This window comes from Suricata suricatta, chromosome 14, assembly GCF_006229205.1.
Source record: "Suricata suricatta isolate VVHF042 chromosome 14, meerkat_22Aug2017_6uvM2_HiC, whole genome shotgun sequence".
Classification (NCBI taxonomy): Eukaryota; Metazoa; Chordata; class Mammalia; order Carnivora; family Herpestidae; genus Suricata; species Suricata suricatta.
Window position 1 is genome coordinate 59694577 of NC_043713.1, and position 23017 is coordinate 59717593.

Below are 23017 nucleotides of genomic sequence, written 5' to 3' on the forward strand. Positions count from 1 at the left end.
GACAGCTTGTGTAAACGAGTATCAAACTCAGTATCAGGTAATATTTGAGATATATAAATACCTTAAATGATGCTCTCTCTTTAGTTAACAAAAACATAAGAACTTCCCTAAGTTCATTCTGGGTTTAATCTTCCTAATTTTCTCCTCAAGCAATTTACGTATTACAACAGGAAATTTTCTTACCACAGGACATTTTAGGAATGTATCCCTTGAGTAATTCTATTTAGAAAAAATACAGAAGAGCTTTACCTTTCTATACATAATTTGTCTCCATGCATGTGACTTCTATGATGAAACGGTATATACTATTTACAGAATTTTAATCTCCTTTACTGTTGAGGGTTAAAAAGAAGTCATGGCTTCTTAGTACCACAGCAGAGTTATGGCAGTGGCTCCATTAAGAAAAGTTTTTTTTCTAGTATGGTCCTTGTTAGATTGCATATCCCAAACTGATCCTAATTTGCGGATGATACACTGTCTTGACTTCCTAACCCAGATGGCTTCTGACAGCTAGTTACCAAAAGACATCACCGTTTTACAACAGGGACTCAACAAAGAAGTTATGATGGAAAGCCATTTTATTTTCCCCTAAATTAATTAAAATAAAAGACTTGAGTGGAAAACGTTCAGTACCGTCACGTCACCCTGAATGCCCACGACACCTTGACGCATATACACAGGAAGCCAGGACAAAGTCCAGTCAGTGCACAGATACCTCCTTGGCCCTTCAACAGTTTTGCAGGAACAAAATTTTCTGCCATTTTGCTTTAGCAAATAGCAACTTAATTTAAAACTTTCATGTCTCCTATGTGACACCTAAAATCCAGTCCTATATTTATTAATACAGTTAGAAAAATAAAAGCCTTAAAAAATTCATGGTATGAGTTCACGGTGCTAATCACATACTCTCTCAAAAGTAAGATCATTTTAAAAACTCCTACGTAACACCTTCTGGTTTAATTTGAAAGGCTTAAAACTTAAAATCTGTAAGACTGTTAAGTCAATGTACATTATCAATTATTTGACTTGATTTTTACTTGCCCTGGGAGAGTTCATTCCCATGGTCCACTGAATGAATGCCTTTCAAATATTAATAAATATATTACACTATTTACAAGCATTCTTATCCACTCTGACATGGTAGAAAGTTAAGCCGTGGGGAAGGAACCGTCTCCCAGCAGGGTGAGCTCGGAAGGGCTGGGATGAAAGGACAGAGCTGGAGCGCATGCGTGCGAGCTCCCAGACGCACCAGGCTCCTTTTGAGATTAGCTAGCTGACAACTTGTTGCTAGATCACGTATAAATGCCAAGTAGCCGGAAACCAGGAGAAAAAAAGGGACACTGTGAAGGTATGTGATTTTAGTAGTCAAGAAGAGGAGGGCAAGCCTAATGTCAGACTGGGCTGAGGATGGTGACATCGCGCTCCAGAAGCTGCTGGTGAATCACCCTCTGCAGACTACCTACTTTAGTCGAGGTGATGGGTACAGGTCATGGGTAAGGGAAGGGTAAATGTAAGAAATTGTTTTGGCAACAAAAAGTGATGTTAATTCGACGTCTACGAGTTTAACTGTGCCACGTGCCCTCTTCTCACACTGCTTTCTGGAAACTGTCTCAAGGAGACAAACCATCCACTTGATGAGCCTCGTTAATGCTGAAGGATTTACATTCTAATGCTCTGGTAAGAGTGATCATAATGCCCAAATCAGCCCATACAGTATCATAATAAAGCTGAAGAGGTGAAGCCAAAGACCGAGAGAGGCCAGATATTTGCCTTGTGAACATGAATGACATTCTCATTTTGGGGGCTTAGTTTCCTATGTTTCAGTAACAGCAGTAAAGTAGTCATTATTTTGAAAAGTACACTATCGTAGTCATGTCTGTATACATATACACATTCCGTTCCTTTTCCCAGTAGTCATTTAGAGGCCCAAGTCTGGGGCCCTCAAAGGGCATGGCTTCCACCAAACCTTCTGGGGTACAGAGTCCAAATAGTCCCTTGGAAAATGTTATAAATGAGATTCACGCAATATAATGTTTAAATCTCTTATACAAGAGTCTTTAAAATAATTTAAGCATTTGCAAACTCAAAGGTTCTCTGGTGGCCCACTTTTACATGCAAATACAGATGAACTGTTATCATGCATTATTTTAGTCAATTGGTAAAGTTTATTTCTTAAGTATAAGTAATTTTAAGCCATTTACTAAATTGTAAATTTCAATCCATTAAAAACTACTACCAGAGCAGTTCTGAGGTATTACTGTTAATCTAATATAGAAATGTTACTCTACTCTGCTGTGGCATGAAATGTGACTGCCGCGCCTCTCACGTAGTGGTGCTGCTGCAGCGCTGGCTACAGGCGTGTCCTAGAGCTTTCCGGAAATTATTGCGTATGTGCATTCACTGATTTTCCAAACATCAATGGCAATTTGATTCGTTATTTCTAAGCATACTAAAGTAGTCAAGCATAGCTCCTGGAATGGGGTAAACAAGCAGAGAAATGTCAGGTGTGTAATGCCACCCTCAACCTACCTTCATCAAAAACCCACCCTACTCACTCCAGTCGTTTACAAAGAAAACTTGTGCAAAAAGCATCCCAAAAGCCTATTGGCAGGTTAATTTTCTTGTAATTTAAAAAGAACTAGACAACGTTTTTTCCCTTAAAATTCATTTACAAAAATAAATTAATTTCAGTTTGAGACCTTAAGATACCAAATTGTGGTTTAATTTAGTTGTGATGGCTAAGACTATAAAGTTATGAAAAATGTAGTTGAAAACGGAAGAGCTCCAGCTCAGTCCCCGCGGCGTGGCGATAAGCTGGCACCCTATGACAGCGGTCACAACCCTCCTCATAGTTACCCACAAGACACTCAATTTCTTGACAGACTTTTAGCCTTCCTTTGTCCTGAAACTCCCACAAAACTTTAATCTTAGTCCTCTATTTCAAAACTACAAGTCGCCTTCATACATTCAAGATAGGGAATGAAAACCTGTCACCCACTCAGGAGACACCGATCCATTGCACGGGGGCAAACACAGCAGCTTGGAGGGAACGGTCACCCACTCGGGTGTACGGCTTATCCAGATGGTTTGCACTAGAATGCAGGCGTTAGGTCCCTCCCGGAGTCTTTGTCCCAGAGCAACAGTAATTTATGATCAGTTTGACAGTAGGAGCAAACGCTTCCAGGTTTTGTGCCGTGAGATGATGAGCAGCATGGCCCCGACTCCAGGTACCTGATGGGTGGCGGGGCCTGGTCACTATGTACATTAGGAACACTGTCAGGTGGAGGAGCCAATATGACTTACTGCTTAGAACTGTGCTAACATCGATGCCTTTACGAGGCTGATTTCTCATGTGACAAGCTTTCTGCCTTAGTCAGGAAATTATCTGAGGGAACGGTAAGGAGCCGAACTCAGGAAAAAGTTTCCAGCCTCCAAATCCACGCACACACACACAAGCCAAGTTTCAAACTACTGTTCTCTCTCAGTGCAAACGAGCAATTGGCTGACCTGTCACGTACCATCAATCGATATGAACACAGCGTTCAGACTGTGGAACAACGTGATGCAGCAAAAACCTGATCTAATGAGAATTCACGCCTATTAGCTATGACCACAGCAAGGAGACAGTGCAGCTCAGTGTTTCTCTCGTGCTAGTGCCGACTTTGAACATAAAGCAACCGAAAGGCACAGGCTCAGATTTCATTGATAGTCCTCTCTGAAGGGCAGTATTCCGAGGGGCCTGGTGAGGACATATAGAAAGACTGGGTTTTCCTTTTTAATCGTGCTCTTTTGTTGGCCAACACCAGGCTGCGCCGGCTCGAACTGATGATTTCCGAAATGAACTTTTTGCAGTCTACGCACACCTCCATAGTACTCCAGTCCTCCATCAGCTCTTTGGGAAACTGCAGTTCTTCATCTGATTTGTCCACAGACTTTGATTTAGAGGAGAACCTGGGACAAAACAAGACATTTAGAATCCAGTATTGTTACCTTCAGTTCTCATGCAATACTAAGACACTAGGTGCAAAAAAAGTAAATTTGCTGCCAAAACATTACCGAATGGGTGAGTCACCTCACGTTCTTCCAAAGGAAGAATTTCTAATTGGAGATAAAATTCAAAATATTTTTTTGAAGAAACCAGGAAGCATGCTTCATTAAACAATAATAATACTGAAAACTCTCAGCATCCAGATCTTCTAGAACTTTTGGGAAAAAGGATATTCAGATTGCCATACATGATGTCTAGTGGACTTTAACAACTAAAATGAAACAAAGTACACTTTGCTAACAACCTCTTGGTGATTTAGAAGAAACTTCAAGTTCTTTCTCCAGTGGCCCTGTCTCAGGGCTGATGAACATTAGTTAACTGTAGACTGTGCAGCAGACTACAGTAAGCTGAAATAAAAGTGTCTTAACCTGAAAAGTTACCTCAACATTTTTACATTTATCAAATACACCTTCCTCTCAACCGATAATTCTCTAATTCTCTATATCTGGATGACTAATTATTTGGATTCCAGAAAGCTGGAGTTCACCAGACCTCATCATAATAATTGTTCTGGGTAATTTTTTGAAATAACTAGGAATCATCTACTCATTTACTACTTTAGTTAAACCAAACAGGAATGTAAGTGTAGAGCAGGTATAGAAAGGAACAACATGTCCCGTGGCCTTGAGCTCGCAGGTGACGATCCAGAGTCAGAGGCTGCCACAGAGCAGCAGTGTCTCAGAGCAGAGTGGACAGCACGGGGGCAGCAGTGCCAGGCCAGGTCACCTGCTGGGCTCACAGCTTCCTGCCGCGCTGTCCACAGCTGCAGTGTGCAGGAGGGTGCTGCCTAGCACTCAGCACCAGTGCCATGTCCCTCCCCAGTGGGGGGCAGCTGGTGGGTAAACCCCCAACCTTTCTGGCCTGTATGTGAGCCAAGCTGGCCTGATCTCTGTCCTTTCTCAAGGACCAACACTAATCTTACCCTGCACTAAATGCAAAGGGACTGATATTCAGATTTTTCTTAATTGACATAAAGCTCCTGGCATAAAGCTTTATTTCTGCCTTATTTACAATAGGAAGATAAACCAAAGTACTTACAGACCATTGGAAACCAAAAACTAAACAGATTTGCTTTCAAAACTAAGGAGGAAAGAAAGATTGAACTTAATGTGCAGGTTTTCAACTCCACTGATAAAAAGGTCAGTTTCAAAGATGACTTTTAAAGGACACACAAGAGTAATTATCTCTAAAGTAGAAAACAAAAATGATGACATTCCAGTATGCTTCAAGTAGCTGGCTGTTATCCCTTGACAAGTTACCTTTGGGAAGTTTAAGAGATTTAGGTGCAAGTCAAGACTATATTACAGTCAACCACCCAGCCACCCAACCTAAAGCACCCGGAGCCCTAACCCTATGTCACTGGTCCTCAAAAGAGCGTTCTTCCTTTATAAAGTCTCAGGCCTCTTGCTCACCTGGCAATGCTCCGGAGTGGCCGATGGTGGCCAGTGGGGGGTTTTTCTGGCCTCACGCAACTTTCCCCTCTTTGCAAGGTAGAAGGTCCCAATGAAAAGATGGGAAGAGTGGAGTATGGTTTAGAGGGCAGCCGCATCTATGATCCCAAATGAAACCAGAGTCAGCAGTACTGTTAAAGAGGTAGACTCCTTAAAATTAACACGTTATGATTTTGCCGAGCTTAGCTTACCTTTTTGCAACACTGTGAACACACGGGCCTGTACACAAAATCAGAAGTGTTACTCAGCATAGATGTGATGCAACCAGAGAGTCAGAGAAGTCAATGGCTGTGTGGTTGTGAGTTTCTATAATAAACTGCAGAAATTCTCTGGTTCTTCCACCAGAATGCAAAAGACTGATATGACCAAGGATTGCCAAGGAGACAGTCTGTGAAACTGAACTCTTACACTGTTTCCTGTAAAAGGATCAACTCACATCTGCCTGGGATTTTCTTGTCTATCCGGGGAGGGATCACGTGACAATCACATCTACTTTTTCTGTTTAAACAGGACATATGATCATTAGGATCACCTTAGTTATGTAAAAGAAGTACATGCGGAGAAACATTTTCCAGCTTTAACATGAAGTAACTGTTTGCTCTACTCTTTTGAAGAAATCAGTATTGCTAATTCACAAGTGCAACACGATGTGATAGTGAATGGGGGTAATTTCTAATACTATTCCTGTGTGGAAAAATGACTAAACCACAAATGGAAGTGGTACTTATTGGACTACTGTCATCAATGACAAAACACCTTACCTCTTACAGAACTGACAGGTATAAGACCAGGTGAAGAAGGAAAATCTCCTAGTTCGGCAACAAAAGCAGAGCTAAAAAATACAAATTTAAAGGGACAGAAGAGCATTGCCAACAGTTAATTTCCTAATTTACATGTCTAAATTACTTTTACATATTGGGGACCTTTAGCAGACAGAAGGAAAAAGAGAATTCAGAAACCCTGTTTTTAAGTTTGGCTCTGTGAGAACTATAATTTGGCTCTGTATTTACTTTTAATTCTACTTTTAGAAGGTAATAAAAGGCTACAGTTCCAGAGGCTCGCCAACACTGCAATCAATCTGAATAAGATTCTGAAACAGTCTCTTCCACTTTTCAGAGGTAGTTTCTTAATAAATCCTTTAAAAGTATAACAACTAAATGCAGACATGGTTCTATGAAGGCATGCCACTATTTATTATGGTTGTTTTAAGTCTTCCAAGGTTTTGGATTTCTCAGGGAGAAACAAAAATACTCTCTTTTGTAAGCAAAGCAGAACAGGAACTGTGTAGTAGTAAGCCTCTTACCTCCTGAAATCTCCTAAAAGTCCTGTACCCTCTGGCTGCCAGCAGACCACTCCCTCAGGAGGCCAGGACTGGGCCTCACCATTCCTCTAACCTTGCTTATCAACCAACTTGAAATAGCTCTACCTTTCCTTTTTTCAGGGCGGTGTAGACATCTTTATACTGTTGGTATTTTTCCAGCTCTGCCTTCACCAGGACCTGACGAATATGCATCACTTCCTCCACAGTAAGAGCGAGGCATTCCACTGGATAGCAGAATTCCTCCTGAAATTCAAAATTCCACATGAATAAGAAACTCCCACCCCTCTTTTCTGGCACTGAACAATTTCCCTTCAGATCAGACACCTGGTTAGTAGCTTCAGAGGAGAAAAGAGGTTTCCCAGTGAACACCGGAACAGAGATGGCTCACTCTGGGGACCACATGATTTCTAATTACGCTAAGACAACAGATGGCAGAAAACTTCCGGTGACCATGTCAAACATTGTAGCCTACTGAAATTTCCAGGAAAGGAAAGTTCCTCACATTAGTGTACATATTTTGCCTGAAGTTTCTATTCCATTAAGCAGAGCTATGTTTCTATGTAATGAAATCTTGAAAGAACATTTTCTTGTTCTAAACCAAATTTACATCTGTTTTCTCCTACAATGCAAAGGCATTGCTTCCTGTTGTGTTGTATACTATATGCTGATAGATAAATAACAAATCTACAACATTGGTACTATTTAGAAAACTGGTTTGTGGTACCCAGAATAGCCAAAAGGAGGTGGTTAGTGATTTATACTTAGAAGCATTATTTAGTGGTAAGTTACATCAGCACATCGATAAAAATCCTAATGGTATGAGCAGAACTGTACCGTGTAACTACTGGTGCAGTTTCTAGCCACAAGCAACCTCTACAGGCTGCCCCACAGTTCTCTAGATTTCTGTTATTACTTTTAAACAACTGCTGAATGCACAATCAGCACTGGAAAGACGTGGAGAAAATCTTAAGAATTTCACAATAAATATTTATGCTGGCTGTCTTATGGTAATGGCTTCCCTAAAAACAGCTGAGGAAGATGTTGATGTAACTGATCCCACTGAATAAAGAGCCGCACCCCCATCTGCTCCCCATCCGGCCCTGTGCTTGATTGGTGGCTCTACTAGAAAGACAGACCGGGCTTGTGCATTCTCGCCCTGCCAGGCTTCACAGGGGCCATTGTGGTGTAGGGACACTGAGACTTAATGTTCTCAGCACAAACACATTATAATTCACTCCCACACACACACAATAGCATTGCTCACAGGCATTCTGGAATCGAACAAGCCAAATGAGAAAGCACATGACTATGAATGCAGTCAGTTTATGGAGTTTTAACATTCAGTTCTGTCTTTCAATCAGAAAAAACAAAAACAAAAAACAAATCTAGGTTGCAAACTTGATAAACATTAGCATTTACTAAAAAAAAAAAAAAGTAGTTTGAAGAACTGCTTCTTACTAACAATCAATACAAAATCAAGTCTGGTCAGGCTAACTTAAAAGGTTAAATTTGCTTGAAAATGTTTTGGAAAACAAATCCTGCAACTGAATTTTTAAGAGGATACTAAGCTGTATCTGGAGGGTGGGAAGGTAGGCTGTTCAGGAAGACTATATCTTCTGCTCTAAGATGTCTAAAATAGTTTTTAAAAAATCACCATCACATAATTTTCTCTTTCAATGGGAAAAGCTTTCAAACATAACAGGATTAAATTGGCTTGTCCAATATCCACTCTGTTTTCTTCCGCCCTGAGAAAATAGCTTAGTGTCCAGTGGGAACAATGCAGTGTCTGTGTGAAGGTTCGGCCGCTACAACTCGGCAGGAGATAAGTGTTGGCTGCACACGTCTGAATGATGCCTTTTCTCAGCTTTTAACATATTTCATAAGATGTTTTCCTATGGTCTTTTTTATTCATTTGCTGAATATGATTGTGGTGCATTTTCTGATAGTTAACTAGGTGACAACCCTGCTGAGGTGGAACAAAATAATGTATGAATCTAGCAACTAATCAAGAATCACTACCTGAGATCTGTGGCTGTGGGAAGATGGCAAACAGTGGCAATTTAATTAGCTTTACAACCGGACGCCTGGGCCAGTAAACATTTTCGGTCGATGGGAGTCCTTTTTCTGTGCAGGGAGATCCTAGCACACATAACAGACCTACAGGCTCTACTTCCCTCTTCTCACTCGTAAGTCACAAAAGGCCTTAGTCAAGCATACTTTCAACTTCCTGCTTTGAACCAGTACTTAGAAAACGAGTACTTCATAGGACATAGTAAGAAACGGGTTTTTTGAGGATGTTCTTGTTCTTTAACTTTCAAGCAGATTACTGTTTAGTAAAATAATTTCCATCAGGTCAAATGCTAATGTTTTAATTCTGGTGCTTTCCCAAGGACAACAAAACTTTAATGCAACATGAAAGAAAATAGTAGTGACTAGAATAGTTTTCATTATTTTTTTCAATTGACAAAAAAAATTAAACGCCCCCAAAGCCAAATTAAGCCTGATCTTGCTGAGATATTAAAGCTCCAAAATGTGAGGAGCATTCAGGGCTTTAACAGGGAGTAAAAGCCCTTGGTCATTCCTCCGCACACCCAGAGCTCACTGTCACAGTCAGACATGGACTCTAAAATTCCCTTGCTTCTCTATGCTTCAATATCACTCTGAAACTTAGGAAAGGGAAGCTAAATCTGAAAGAGTTTTAATAAAGATTACAATATATATATATATATAGGAGCAGACGAGCCTTTAGAACTTACTTTTGATGTACATCACTAAAATCGCTAAGATTTGTTGAATGTTATGGTTACATTTACCATCCAGAAGGGTCAGAGTTAGGCTGCATAGACACTAGACAGCATAATGTATACTATGGTTACTGAGCCACAGAGAGAATGGGAATAGTCATATTTTATACAGTATTCTTAGTTAGCAAAAACTTTGTAAGTAGTAGATATTTGAAAAATTCCCAAAATGACCAGTTTGAGTTTTTAATAATCAAAGGCAGATTTAAATTAAAATAGCACCTATTAAGTTTAATTACTTTCTCTTTTTTCAAATTCAACTTAAGAAGTCAAAGTGAACTGTCTGCCTACAGTAATATGTAGACTTAGTATACAGATATCTCTGTTTGGGGAGGATTGAAAATAAAAATAAAAATGTCAGCAGATCTCCAGTAATATCAGTAAGACTGACGGGAGTTAAAATGCATCCCTGCTCCTGACCATGTACTGCCCAAAGGGCGACGATCTAAAATCGGAAAAACAGAGCTCTAGCCTCTCTCTATGTCACGACAAATAAGAAGAGAAAGGAATTTGTTGTATTTCATTTACATTCAGAGTCTCTTTTCCAAAACAAGATGGATAATAAAGAATAACAAAGAAACCAGCTGCTGGTTCGTTTGTCAAGGATATGTTTAGTAAATAAAGGACCTCACAGAGCCAGGACCCTATCTATAGGAAGCAGAACAGACCAGGCAGCTGCAAACACTAGTCAGAGACACATGCTACTCTGGGGGCCGGGGAAGCTTCGGCATAGTTTGAGGGCTTTTTATTTCACTGGAGTTTGGAAAGTATTATGTTTTCTTTAAAAAATAAATTCTGGGGGCGCCTGGGTGGCTCAGTCGGTTAAGCGTCCAGCTCTGGCTCAGGTCATGATCTCACGGTTTGTGGGTTAGAGCCCCGTGTCGGCCTCTGTGCTGACAGCTCAGAGCCTGGAGCCTGCTTCGGATTCTGTGTCTCCCTCTCTCTCTAACCCTGCCCTGCTCGCGCTATCTCTGTCTCTCAAAAAATAAATTAAAAAATGTTAAAAATTAAAAAAAAATAAATTCTGTATGAAAATCTAAAAAACAAGAATGAAATGCATAATTATTTAAAATATTTAAAATAACCACATCAAAAAAAGGAAAACTTAAAAATTCTAGGAGCAGTGGACTGTTCTAAAAACCACGTCACACCCTGACGAACACAATGCAGCTGTATGAAAGGTGCTGGGAAGAGAGATTCTCAGAGCCCAGGGCAGGCACAGGCTACGGGTGCACAGCCCTCGGAGCTCAGGGCAGAGTATGTGGGAAAGGGGGAATGACATGGGTCCATGGGTGGGGGCGTCCCCGGTGGCTATGCGGCCTGGCAGGAGGCTGCTCTGCCAGCTGCGCGGGGGAGCAAATGCCATTCCAATGGCAGGAAGGCCCTGGCAGGAGAGCATCCAGGCTCTCAGAGTGCCCCTGCACATGGAGAGGAGACGGCTTTCCTCCTGCTGTACAACTGGGTCACTCACAGGTCCCTCTAATCCGATGCTGCATTTTGAGTTTGTTGTCCTTTCAAGGTCATGTTCCTCTCAACTGAGATCATGGTCTAATCTATGCATCCTACAAACGACTGGAATCAACGATCAGAAGCAAAGTGCCCATCTAAGCTGTTAATTGTTCAGAGTGCAGTAGCTGAGGTATCACTGTCAAAGAGATAGAGTAAAATGATTCCCAGAACCAGCAGAAAGAGGCCAACCTTTGAGGATTTCCACCTGCTGGTAAAAGCTCTCTCACATAGATAATACATAGCCCCTGCTACCCCAAACATGGCTGCTTCAAAAGGATGAGAGCTGAGCAGAGAAGCTGTTTGTATGGTAGAAAAAAGTGGTCGGAAAGGCGTCCTTGGCCATACACTGGTTATCCTAGGAACCTGAACAACAGATAAGGGAAAAGAAAATGGCAGGGGGGAAAAAAAAAGGAGAAAATAATGCTGAACATGAGTGACCTAAAAATAGTAGTTACAGAGCATGAAAGAAAAACAAAACAAAACAAAACAGAAACACCACAGAGGATGGTAACGGTAGATTCTACACGTGTGTGTCCACACCACTGTCTGCTCCCATATGTGTAAATCAGTAATCATACCAGGAAGTCACCTGGAGTTCACACACCAGAGACTAAAACTGAAGATGTCTCTAACCTGGTTGCCCCTGAACAGGGCTCACCAGGAGGCAGGACAGAGGCCTCCACCTCTGGAGGGGGAGGGGTGGGTAAGCAGTGCTCTGGGGAAGGTACTGAAAGACAAGTCGCCTTTCACTTAGATGGGCAATCGTCCTCAATCATTTGACTAAATGATGAAAAAAATTATGTTTTAAACATCCTAAGGAAAGAGAGGGAGATACAACAAAAATAAAAATGAATACCAACAAAGATATTTCTGCCATTTTCAGTGGAAGGGTTATAAATACAAAAGGATTCATTGTTTTCTTAAATAGTGCTGACGTTTTAAATTAATTGTCATACTTTTAACGTACTTACCAAGCTAGAGAGCACTCCCCCAAGACAAGCGTGACTGGAGATCACGTGTCTCAGCTGGTGCCCAGGCGCCCTCCCACGAAGCTGGGGCTCCCGGGGGCAGGGGGCACCCGAACGCCAGCCAGCGCTGACCGGAGCGCCCTCCCCTGCCTTGCATGGACACTCTTCTCTGTGGCTGCAGATAGGTTTTGTCTCGCTCTCCTTCTCCACCAGAAACAACTCACGGCCTGACCTACACACACTATGAGTTCCCCTTTGTCAGCAAATACACTTTTGGGCCCTTGATGTGGGCTGATGGTCTTTCTTCTATTAATTCTATTGTATTTCTTCTATTCTATTCTATTCAAAACTTCTCTCACTAGCTGAAATTCCTTTCAACTGACCTGATAGTTCCTCCACAGTGATAATTTAAAAATTTAATTTAACATCAACAATGATGTCATATGATCACAAGGCCAGGTACACAGCTGAATGATAAACTGACTTCTAATAGAAAAGTTGGCTGACAAAAAGAATTTCCTGATTATTGGACTTGTGATCTCTCCTACGTACATTTAAGTTGTGACAATAACTGTATTTTGCTAAAGCAGTTAAGTTCTTCACACTAACGAAACTCTTTGGATTTTAAAGTTTCAACAAGTCCGGTTAAGAGTTCTGTTTTTCTAGCTACTGGTGAGGCTATACTTAATGTTTCAGTGATTATTTAGGAGTTTGAGGAATGCTATCAGGAAGTGACATGCAATCATTAGTTCTTTAACTGAACTATTTGGGAACAGAGATGACTGGTCAAATTTCAGCACTATAAAGCTCTGTTCAAACTTGGTATCTTCACAAGAATCCCACTGTCTTCCTCTACTTTGAGGAGGGAAATCAGTTATTGCTTCATTTGAACCACTGATAATTCAAGACAGTCTAAAAATATGGACTAAAATATAGAGAAGGCATATTCCAGTGCTTTTTATTCAAGAATATCTGAGAAAACATTAGATATTAGGTTGTTGGTAGAATTACTGATTGAAGCCTTCATCTTGCCTGCAAATATTTCTTAAGTCAAGTGGGACTACCAAAGAATCTTTGCAGACCTCCTTTAGTTAGAGGGTCTGTTCCTTTCTCTGGCAGGGCCCTGCATCTTCACCCTATCGTCCTGGGAAGCAAAACCACTACACCAACCTGGAAATCTCAGGAAAGCAGCAAAACTATCATCCAGGGCAAAGAGAAGCTTTGGCTTCAAGATCGTGAAACACACTTGAAACAATGTACAATGGCTTGTAATGGATCAAAATTCTCCTCTTGCACTTCTGCCTCCCTAAGATAGTGTACTGTAGTCGGACTTCGCTAACTTTTTGATGAGTTTTAACAAATTTTAAGTGGCCTAATTCCCTTTGAAAAGAAGGCATTTTCTTTAATAATAATACATACTTTCAATCATTGATAAGTCTTCTGGAAAAAAAAACTACTTTAAATGAACAAAGAATGGTCAAATTTCATTTAGGTTACTGTCAGAATTGGTTTTCTTTAGATATTAAAAACAAATAAAGCTATTTAAAGATCATTTTAACATTTGGAAGATTTTTTTTTTCTCCTAACTATCGGCTCCAGAAAGCTAAGGACTCCAGGCCTCTAACTTATCCTCAAGTTACTACGCAGCTTGCCCTCCAGTTACTTACAAGAGATCGGGAGCTCTGCTTGGAGGGCGGCAGAAACTGTCTTACGTTAGTGGGGGTTTCCTTCTCAATGGAATGTCGTCTCTGGGGTGGCTGCCGTCTCTCGGGCTGTGGGGTTGATGAGATGGGCAAGAATTTCGGAGGCTCTAGAGAAATGAAATTAACCAAACTGAAATCAACTTTCTTACAAATAAAAGTCTTAGATTTGAATTTCTGACAGAACACCCTTTTTCATTTGTGACAAACACGGCACTCGATGAAATATTTATTTTGATAGAGGGTTTTATTAAGATTGGAGGTTTTTATGGGGATACCATGAGAACTGTTATAGAAAAATCTTTGCAAGATAAACTTTCTTATAGAAATAGCAAGGAAAAAAGAAAAATATTTTGTATTTTTAATATTCATTCAAATATATACATAAAAACACAATTACAGTCTCAGATTTGTACATACAAATGCCTTCATATTATATGCAACAATATTTTACAATTACAGAGTCTCAGGCATGTAAAATATGTAAAAATATGTATTTTGTGTGTCCAAAAAGACTCCCATATCATACCAAAATTCTCGTGTACCAACCTTTTCTATTCTTCTTTTTAAAGAAAAAATATAAAAATTCTTCCTTTTTGATGTTTATCAAGACATTCTGTCCTTAGGTTTAAATCAAGCTCCTTTTAAATTTGAAAAAATAAATTCCAGTTTTGATAAATATTGTACCATTGCTCTCCTTCACCTAGTAATATTTTGGGACAGAGTTAAAAGAAGGATGTTTGAAGTGAACCTCGGTGTGTAGAGCACATGACTCTTGATCTTGGGATTGTGAGTTTGGACCCCATGTTGGGTGTAAAGATTACTTAAAAAATAAAATCTTCTAAAATAACTTTATAAAAGGAGAATGTTTTATGGTTTGAATGGTTCTGGATTTACATTCTGAAAACATAAGGAGAACATCAGAAATAAATTATGCGGCTAGCAGTTTCATTTAATATTTTCTCCTACTCTCTCTGAAAAGTAAGCCTACTTCATTCAATGTAGCAGGTAAGGAATGTCAAGGTCAACACCAAGTTAAATGGGGTCCATCTATTTGGACTGTCCTACCAAGAGAAATCACTAAATTAAAACAACACAATTTCCATAATCAAGAAAGATACAGAAATCCACTACGTGATTTCACTGAATCTCTCTAATATTTAATGGGCTTGGCCAAATACCAATTACAAATAATAACCAAGGTCAGTTCCTCCTATTCTTGATAACAATCTAAGTAAATCAAAATACTAATTAAAGAATTTTAATCACTAAAAACTCTGCATGTACAGAAATTAAGTCAATGTTCTAAGAATACTTTAAAATGTTTTTCTCCTGATAAGTTTTTTTAAAAATTTCAGTAAAACATACAGAAAATATATGTAGTATGTCTTAACTATTTTTAACTGTACAGTTTAGTGGTATTAAATATTTACACTGTTGTGCAACCATTACTGCCTTCCAATCCCATAACCCTTCATCTTATAAACTGAAACTCGGTAACTTCCTATTCTCCACTACCTACAGCCTCTGACAACTACCATTCTGCTTTTCATCTCTATGATTTTGACTACTCTAAGAATCTCATATAAATGGAATTATATAGTATTTGCCTTTTATGTAATTGCTTTTTTCCCTTAGCAAGATGTCATAAGAGCTTGTCAGTATTATAGCCAATTGCAGAACTTCCCCCATTTTAAAAAATGTTTTATTTATTTTTGAGAGACAGAGAGAGAGTGCAGGCAAGAGAGCGTGAATGTGGGAGGAGCTGAGAGAGAGGGAGACACAGAATCTGAAGCAGACTTCAGGCTCTAGCTGTCAGCACAGAGCCCGGCACAGGACTCGAACTCACAAACTGTGAGATTATGACCTGAGCTGAAGTCGGATGTTTAATCAACTGAGTCACCCAGGTGCCCCAGAATTTTCCCCATTTTTAAGGCTGAGTAATTATCCATTGTATGGATATTCCACATTTTGCTTAGCCATTCATCCACTGACGGACACATGGGTTGTTTCCACATTTTAGCTATTGTGAATAGTGCTGTGAACATGGATGTACGAATATCTTTTTGAGACTCTGCTTTCAATTCTTTTTTTTTCTTTCTGTTTTAATTCTTTTGTATATATAGTCAGAAGTAGAATTACTGGATTGTATGTAATTCTATTTTTAAGTTTTTGAGGAGTCACCATACTGTTTTCTACAACACTTGTACCATTTCACATTCCCCACAGTGCACAGGGTTCCAATTTCTCTACATTCTTGTCAACATTTGTTGTCTTCTGGTCTTTGTTTTGAAAGTAGTCATTTTAATAGGTAGAGGTGGTATCTCACTGTAGTTTTGATTTTCATTTCCCTAATGATTAGTGATGCTGAGAATCTTTTCATGCGCTTGTTGGGCATCTGTATATTTTCTTTGGAGAAATGTCCATTTGAGTCCTTTGCCTATTTTTCAATTAGGCTGTCTTTTCTGTTGTTGAGTTTCAGGACTTTATATATTCTGAATATTAATCCTTTATTAGAGATATGATCTACAAATATTTTCTCCTATCCTGTGGGTTGCCATTTTACTTGGTTGATAATGTCTTTTTATGCATAAAAGTTTTTTAATTTTCTTAATTCCAATTTTTCTATTTTAAAAAACAGACAATTTTTTGTCTATCCCTGGGGTCATATCTAAGAAACCATTGTAAAATCCAATGTCATGAAGTTTTTGTCCGATGTTTTCTTTTATGAGTTTTATTATTTTAGGTCTTACATTTAGGTTCTTAATCCATTTTGAGTTAATTTTTGTATATGGTGTTAGGTAAGGATCTAACTTCCTTTTGGCAGGTAGATATACAGTTCTTCCAGAACCATTTGCTGAAAGACTACTCACTGAATAGTCTTGGCACACGTGTCAAAAATCTTCTGACCATATAGGTGAGACTTGATTCTGGGCTCTATTCTATTTCATTGATTTATATGACTGACTTTATGCTAATACCACATTGCTTTGATTACTGCAGTTTGTAGTAAGTTTTGAAATCAGGAAGTAGGAATTGTCCAGTTCTATTGTTTTTAAAGTTGTTTTGACTATTTGTGTCCCCTGAGATTCCATATGAATTTTAGAATGGGTGGTTTTCTATTTCTGCAAAAATGACATTGGCATCTTGATAGGGAACACACTGAATCTGTAGATAACTTTGGACAGGATAAACATTTTAACAATATTATGTCTTCTGATCCATGAACACAGGGTATGTTTCCATTTATTTATGTCTTCTTTAATTTCTTTCAGCAATGTTTTTAGTGAGCAAGTCTTTCACTTCTTTTTTTGATTCATAAGTATTTCATTCTTTTTGATACTATTATAAATGGAATTGCTTTTGTCATTTCCTTTTCAGATTTATTGCTCATATAGAAATGAACATTTTTAATGTTTGTTTATTTTTGAAAGAGAGAGAGCAATCGCAAGTGAGAGGGGTAGGGGTGGGGAGAGAGAAGTAGACACAGATTCTGAAGGCAGCTCCAAGGCTTGGAGCTGCTGGCAGAGAGCCTGATGCTGGGCTTGAACTTATTAGCCATGGGATCAGGACCTGAGCCAAAGTTGAACGCTTAACTGACTGAGCCACCCAGGAGTCCCAAAATGCAACTGATTTTTGTGTGCTGACTTTATATTTTGCTACTTTACAGAATTCATTTATTCTAAAAGGTTTTTTACATATGAGATCATATTATCTGAAAAGAGATAATTTTACTTTTTTCCCTGTCTGGTTGCCCTTTATTTCTTTTTCTAGCCAAACTGTGCTAACACTTCCAGTACTATTCTAGTACTAGTACTTCCAGCACAGTCCTAGTACTTTCAGTACAGAAGTGATGAAAGTAGGCATCCTTGCCTTGTTCCTATTTCTTAAAGGAAATCTTTTCAATCTTTCACCACTGAGTATGATGTTTGAGGTGGATTTTTCATATATGACTTTTATTACATTGAGGTAGTTTCCTTTTTTTAAAATTAAAAAATTTTTATTTTAATTTTAGAAAGAATGAGCATGCAAGCAGGTGAGAGGACCAGAGGAGGCAGAGAGAGAAAGAAAGAGAATCCCAAGCAGGCTCCACATTAAGCACAGAGCCCAACATGGCTCAATCTCACCACCCTGGGATCATGACCTGAGCCAAAATCAAGAGTTGGATGCTCGACCGACAGCCATCCATCCAGGTGCCCCAAGGTAGTTTTTTACTATTCCTAGTTGGTGTAAAGTGTTTTTTACCATGAAAGGGTGTTCAATTTTGTCAAATGCTTTTTCTGCATTGATTGAAATAATCTTATGGTTGTTCTCCTGTTAATGTGGCACATTATACTACTCAATTTTTATAGGTTGAATCATATAGTCAGGAATAAATTCTGCCTTTACTATAACGCTGAATTCTGTTTTCTAGTATTTTTATTTTCCATTTTTACTTATTTAAAAACTTCAAAAAAATAGAATTTATTGTCAAATTGGTTTACATACAACACCCAGTGCTCATCCCAACAAGTGCCCTCTACAATGGCCATCACCTGTCTTCCCCTCTCCCTCACATCCCTCAGTTTGTTTTCTGTATTTAAGAGTCTCTTGTGGTTTGCCCTCCTCCTTCTCTGTTTGTAACTATTTTCCCCCTGCCATTTCCCCATAGTCTTCTGTTAAGTTTCTCGAGACCCACATTACAGTGAGAAAATGTGATACATGTCCTTCTGTGACTGACTTACTTCACTCAGCATAACACCCTCAGGTTCTATCCACATTGCTGCAAATGGCATGATTTCATTCTTTCTCATTGCCAAGTAGTATTCCATTGTATATTTAAACCACATCTTCTTTATCTATTCATCAGTTGATGGACAGTTAGGGTCTTTCCATGATTTGGCTATTGTTGAAAGCGCTGCTATACACACTGGGGTACATGTGCCCCTATGGATTGATTAGCACTTCTGTATCCCTTGGGTAAATCCCTAGCAGTGCTACCGCTGGGTCATAGGGTAGTTCTATTGATAGTTTTTTGAGGAGCTTCCACACTGTTTTCCAGAGCAGCTGCACCATTTTGCATTACCCTTAACAGTGCAAGAGGGTTCCCATTTCTCCATATTCACACCAGCATCTATGGTCTCCTGATTTGTTCATTTTAGCCACTCTGACCAGTATGAGGTGGTATCTCAGTGTGATTTTGATTTGGATTTCCCTGATGATGAGTGATGCTGAGCATTGTTTCATGTGTGTTGGCCATCTGGATGTCTTCTTTGGAAAAGTGTCTATTTGTGTCTTCTGCCCATTTCTTCACTGGATTATTTGGTTTTCGGGTGTGGAGTTTGGTAAGTACTTTATAGATTTTTGGATACTAGCCCTTTATCCAATATATCATTTCTAAATATCTCTTCCCATTCTGTTGGTTGCCTTTTAGTTTTGTTGATTGTTTCCTTTGCAGTGCAGAAGCTTTTTGTCTTGATATGGTCCCAATAGTTCATTTTTGCTTTTAATTCCTTCACCTTTGGAGATGTGTCAAGCAAGAAATTGCCGTAGTTGAGGTCAAAGAGGTTGTTGCCTGCTTTCTCCTCTAGGGTTTTGAGGGTTTCCTGTCCCATATTTAGGTCTTTCATCCATTTTGAGTTTATTTTTGTGTATGGTGTAAGAAAGTGGTCTAGTTTCATTCTTCTGCATGTTGCTGTCCGGTTCCCCCAGCATCATTTGTTAAAGACACTGTCTTTTTCCATTGGATACTCTTTCCTGCTTTGTCAAAGATTAGTTGGCCAAAGATCTGTGGGTCCAATTCTGGGTTCTCTGTTCTATTCCATTGGTCTATGTGTCTGTTTTTATGCCAATATCATACTGTCTTGATGATGACAGCTTTGTAGCAGAGGCTTAAAGTCTGGGATTGTGGTGCCTCCCACTTTGGTGTTCTTCAACCTTACTTTGGCTATTTGGGGTCTTTTGTGGTTCCATACAAATTTTAGAATTGTTTGTTCCAGCTTTGAGAAGAATGCCAGTGCAATTTTGATTGGGATTGCAGTGAATGTGCAGATTGCTTTGGGTAATACTGACATTTTAACAATATTTATTCTTCTGATCCATGAGCATTGAATGTTTTTCCATTTCTTTGTGTCTTTTTCAATTTCCTTCATAAGTTTTCTATAGTTTTCATCATACAGATCTTTTACATCTTTGGTTAGGTTTATTCCTAGGTATTTTATGGTTCTTGGTGCAATTGTAAACGGAATGAGTTTCTTCATTTCTCCTTCTGTTGCTTTGTTATTGGTGTATAAAAATGCAACCAATTTCTGTACATTGATTTTGTACTCTGTGACTTTGCTGAATTCATGTACCAGTTCTAGTAGACTTTTGGTGGAGTCTGTTGGGTTTTCCATGTAGAATAACATGTTGTCTGTGAAAAGTGAAAGTTTGACTTCTTTGCCAATTTTGATGCCTTTTATTTCATTCTGTTGTCTGACTGCTGATGCTAGAACTTCCAGCACTATGTTAAACAGTGGTGAGAGTGGACATCCTTGTGTTCCTGATCTCAGTTTTTCCCCACTGAGGATCATATTAGCTGTGGGCTTTTCATATATGGCTTTTATGATGCTTAAGTATGTTCCTTCTATCTCAACTTTCTTGAGAGTTTTTATTAAGAAAGGATGTTGTATTTTGTCAAATGCTTTTTCTGCATCTATTATCAGGATCATATGGTTCTTATCCTTTCTTCTATTAATGTGATGTATCACACTGATTTGCCAATATTGAAACAGCCCTACAGCCCAGGAATGAATCCCATTTGGACATGGTGAATAATTCTTTTTATATGCTATTGAATTTGATTTGTTAGTATCTTTTTAAGTATTTATACATCCATGTTCATCAGGGATAAGTAATTTTCCTTTTTTGTGGTGTCTCTGTCTGGTTTGGGAATTAAGGTAATGCTGGCTTCATAGACTGAGTCTGGAAATTTTCCTTCCATTTCTATTTTTTGGAACAGCTTGGGAAAGATAGATTTTAACTCTGCTTTTAATATCTGGTAGAATTCCCAAGGGAATTCTTTATTTTTGAGAGAGAGAGAGTGAGTAGGAGAGGGGCAGAGACAGACAGACAGACAGACAGACACACACACACACACACACACACACACACACACACACACACAACCAGGCTCCAGGCTCTGAGCCATCAGCACAGAGCACGCCAGAGGGCTTGAACTCACACACCATGAAATCATGACCTGAGCCGAAGTCAGACACTCAACCCACTGTGCCACCTAGGCGCTCCTGTTTGTTAGTATTTTTAAAAGATTTTTTTAAAAAATCAGTATTTGTAAAGGTACTGGTCTATAGTTTTCTGTCCTTGTATTGTCTTTGTTTGGCTTTATTATTAGGGTAATACAGTCTCATAGAATGACTTTTAGGAAATGTCCCCTCCTCTTCAATTTTTTGGAAATGCTTGAGAAGGACTGGTAATAGTGTTTTTTTGAGGCATCAGATTCCAGCCTCTTCTTTGTTGGAAGAGTTTATGATTGCTAACTCAATATCCTTTCTAGTAATCTGAATGATTTTCTGTTTCTTTCTGATTTAGTTTTGCTAGGTTTGGCATTTCTAGGAATTTGTCCATTTTATCAAGGCTATCCAAATTGATGGTAAGTGTTCATGATACTCTCTCATAACTCTTTTTATTTCTGTATAATAAGCAGTAATGGTTCCTCTTTTAATTTCTTATGTTAGTGGTTTGAGTCTTTTTTCTTAGTCCATCTTGTTAAAGGTTTGTCAATTGTGTGATATTTTTGAAGAATCAATCTTTGGTTTCACTGATTTTCTCCATTGTTTTTCTATTCTCTATTTCATTTATCTCTGCTTTAATCTTTACTATGTCCTTCCTCTTTCTACTAGCTTTGTGTTTAGTTTGTTTTTCTTTTTCTAGTTCCTTTAATTGTAAAGCTAGTTTGTTCATTCATTCATTCATTCATTTGTTCCTTCCCTTTTTTAAAAATTAGTTATTTATTTTTAATTTTTGAGAGACAGAGAGAGACAGTGTGAGCAGGGGAGGGCCAGAGAGAGAGGGAGACACAGAATCCGAAGCAGGCTCCAGGCTCTGAGCTGTCAGCACAGAGCCCGATGCGGGGCTCGAACCCACAAACCATGAGATCATGACCTGAGCCGAAGCTGGACGCTGAACCAACTGAGCCACCAAGGCGCCCCACTTCCTTTCTTTTTAAAACCAGAACATTTATTGTTCAACTAATCGTTGAAATTCCTTCTAATAGAAGTGTTTATAGCAATAAGTTTCACCTTCGCAGTTTTTTTTCTGTGTCCTATATGTTGTATTTTAATTTTCATTTGTAAGTATTTTCTAATCTCTCTGGTGATCTCTTCTTTGAACCACTGACTTTTAAAAAGTGTATTGTTTAATCTCTATAATTTTGTGAATTTTTCAGTTTTCTCTTTGTTACTGATTTCTAACTTAATCCCACTGTGGCCAGAGAAGATACATTGTATGACACCTATCTTTTAAAATCTATTGAGACGTAACTTGTAGCTTAATAATGGTCTATCCTTGAAAATATCCCATGTGTCCTGGAGAAGAATGTGTATTTGTTGTTGGGTGGAGTGTTCTATATATGTCTGTCAGATCTAGTTGGTTTATTGTGCTGTTCAAGTCCTTTATTTCCTTACTTCTGTCTGGTTATTCTATCCATTATTGTGAGAGGGGTACTGAAGTCTCCAACTATTACTGTAGGACTGTCTATTTCTCCTTCATTTCTGTCAAGTTTTACTTTACGTATTTTGATGGTCTGTCATTAGGTGCATAATTGTTCTTTCTTCTTACAGCATTGAACCTTTTATTAATACACAGTCTCCTTCCTTATCTCTTGTAACTTTTAATTTACAGTCTATATTGTCTAATGTCAGTATAGTTACCCCAGCTTTCTTTTGGTTACCAATTGCATGAAATATCTTTTCTATACTGACACTTTCAATCTGTTTGTGTCTTTGAATCTCAAGGGAGTCTTTTTAGCCAGCATACAGTTGACTCAAGTGTTTTTATCCATTCTGCCAATCTCTAGCTTTTGTTTAGAGAGCTTAATTCATTTGCATTTTTTTTAAATTTTATTTTATTTTTTCCATAATATTTTATTGTCAAATTGTTTTCCATACAACACCCAGTGCTCTTCCCCTCAAGTGCCCTCCACCATCACCACCACCTGTCTTCCCCCCTCCCCCTCCCCCC

At 38.9% G+C, this 23017-nt stretch overlaps 2 protein-coding genes across 3 annotated transcripts in view; one reads left to right on the top strand and one right to left on the bottom strand.

Annotated features, from left to right (window-relative positions):
* PRELID3A (PRELI domain containing 3A) overlaps positions 1 to 23017 on the top strand; it is a 77235-nt gene that overhangs the window by 44543 nt on the left and 9675 nt on the right. The window lies entirely within an intron of this gene.
* Positions 561 to 23017, bottom strand: part of SPIRE1 (spire type actin nucleation factor 1) — a 216143-nt gene continuing 193686 nt past the window's right edge. The window contains exons 11-17 of one of the 2 annotated variants that reach the window (XM_029922847.1): positions 13766 to 13908; positions 11320 to 11493; positions 6926 to 7063; positions 6261 to 6331; positions 5691 to 5718; positions 5461 to 5597; positions 561 to 3951 (exon numbers count right to left, since the gene is read on the bottom strand). In XM_029922847.1, the coding sequence (XP_029778707.1) occupies positions 3693 to 3951; positions 5461 to 5597; positions 5691 to 5718; positions 6261 to 6331; positions 6926 to 7063; positions 11320 to 11493; positions 13766 to 13908 (950 nt within the window). In that variant the 3' untranslated portion in view covers positions 561 to 3692. The remainder of the gene's footprint in view (positions 3952 to 5460; positions 5598 to 5690; positions 5719 to 6260; positions 6332 to 6925; positions 7064 to 11319; positions 11494 to 13765; positions 13909 to 23017) is intronic. The other variant, XM_029922848.1, reaches the window with a different exon arrangement.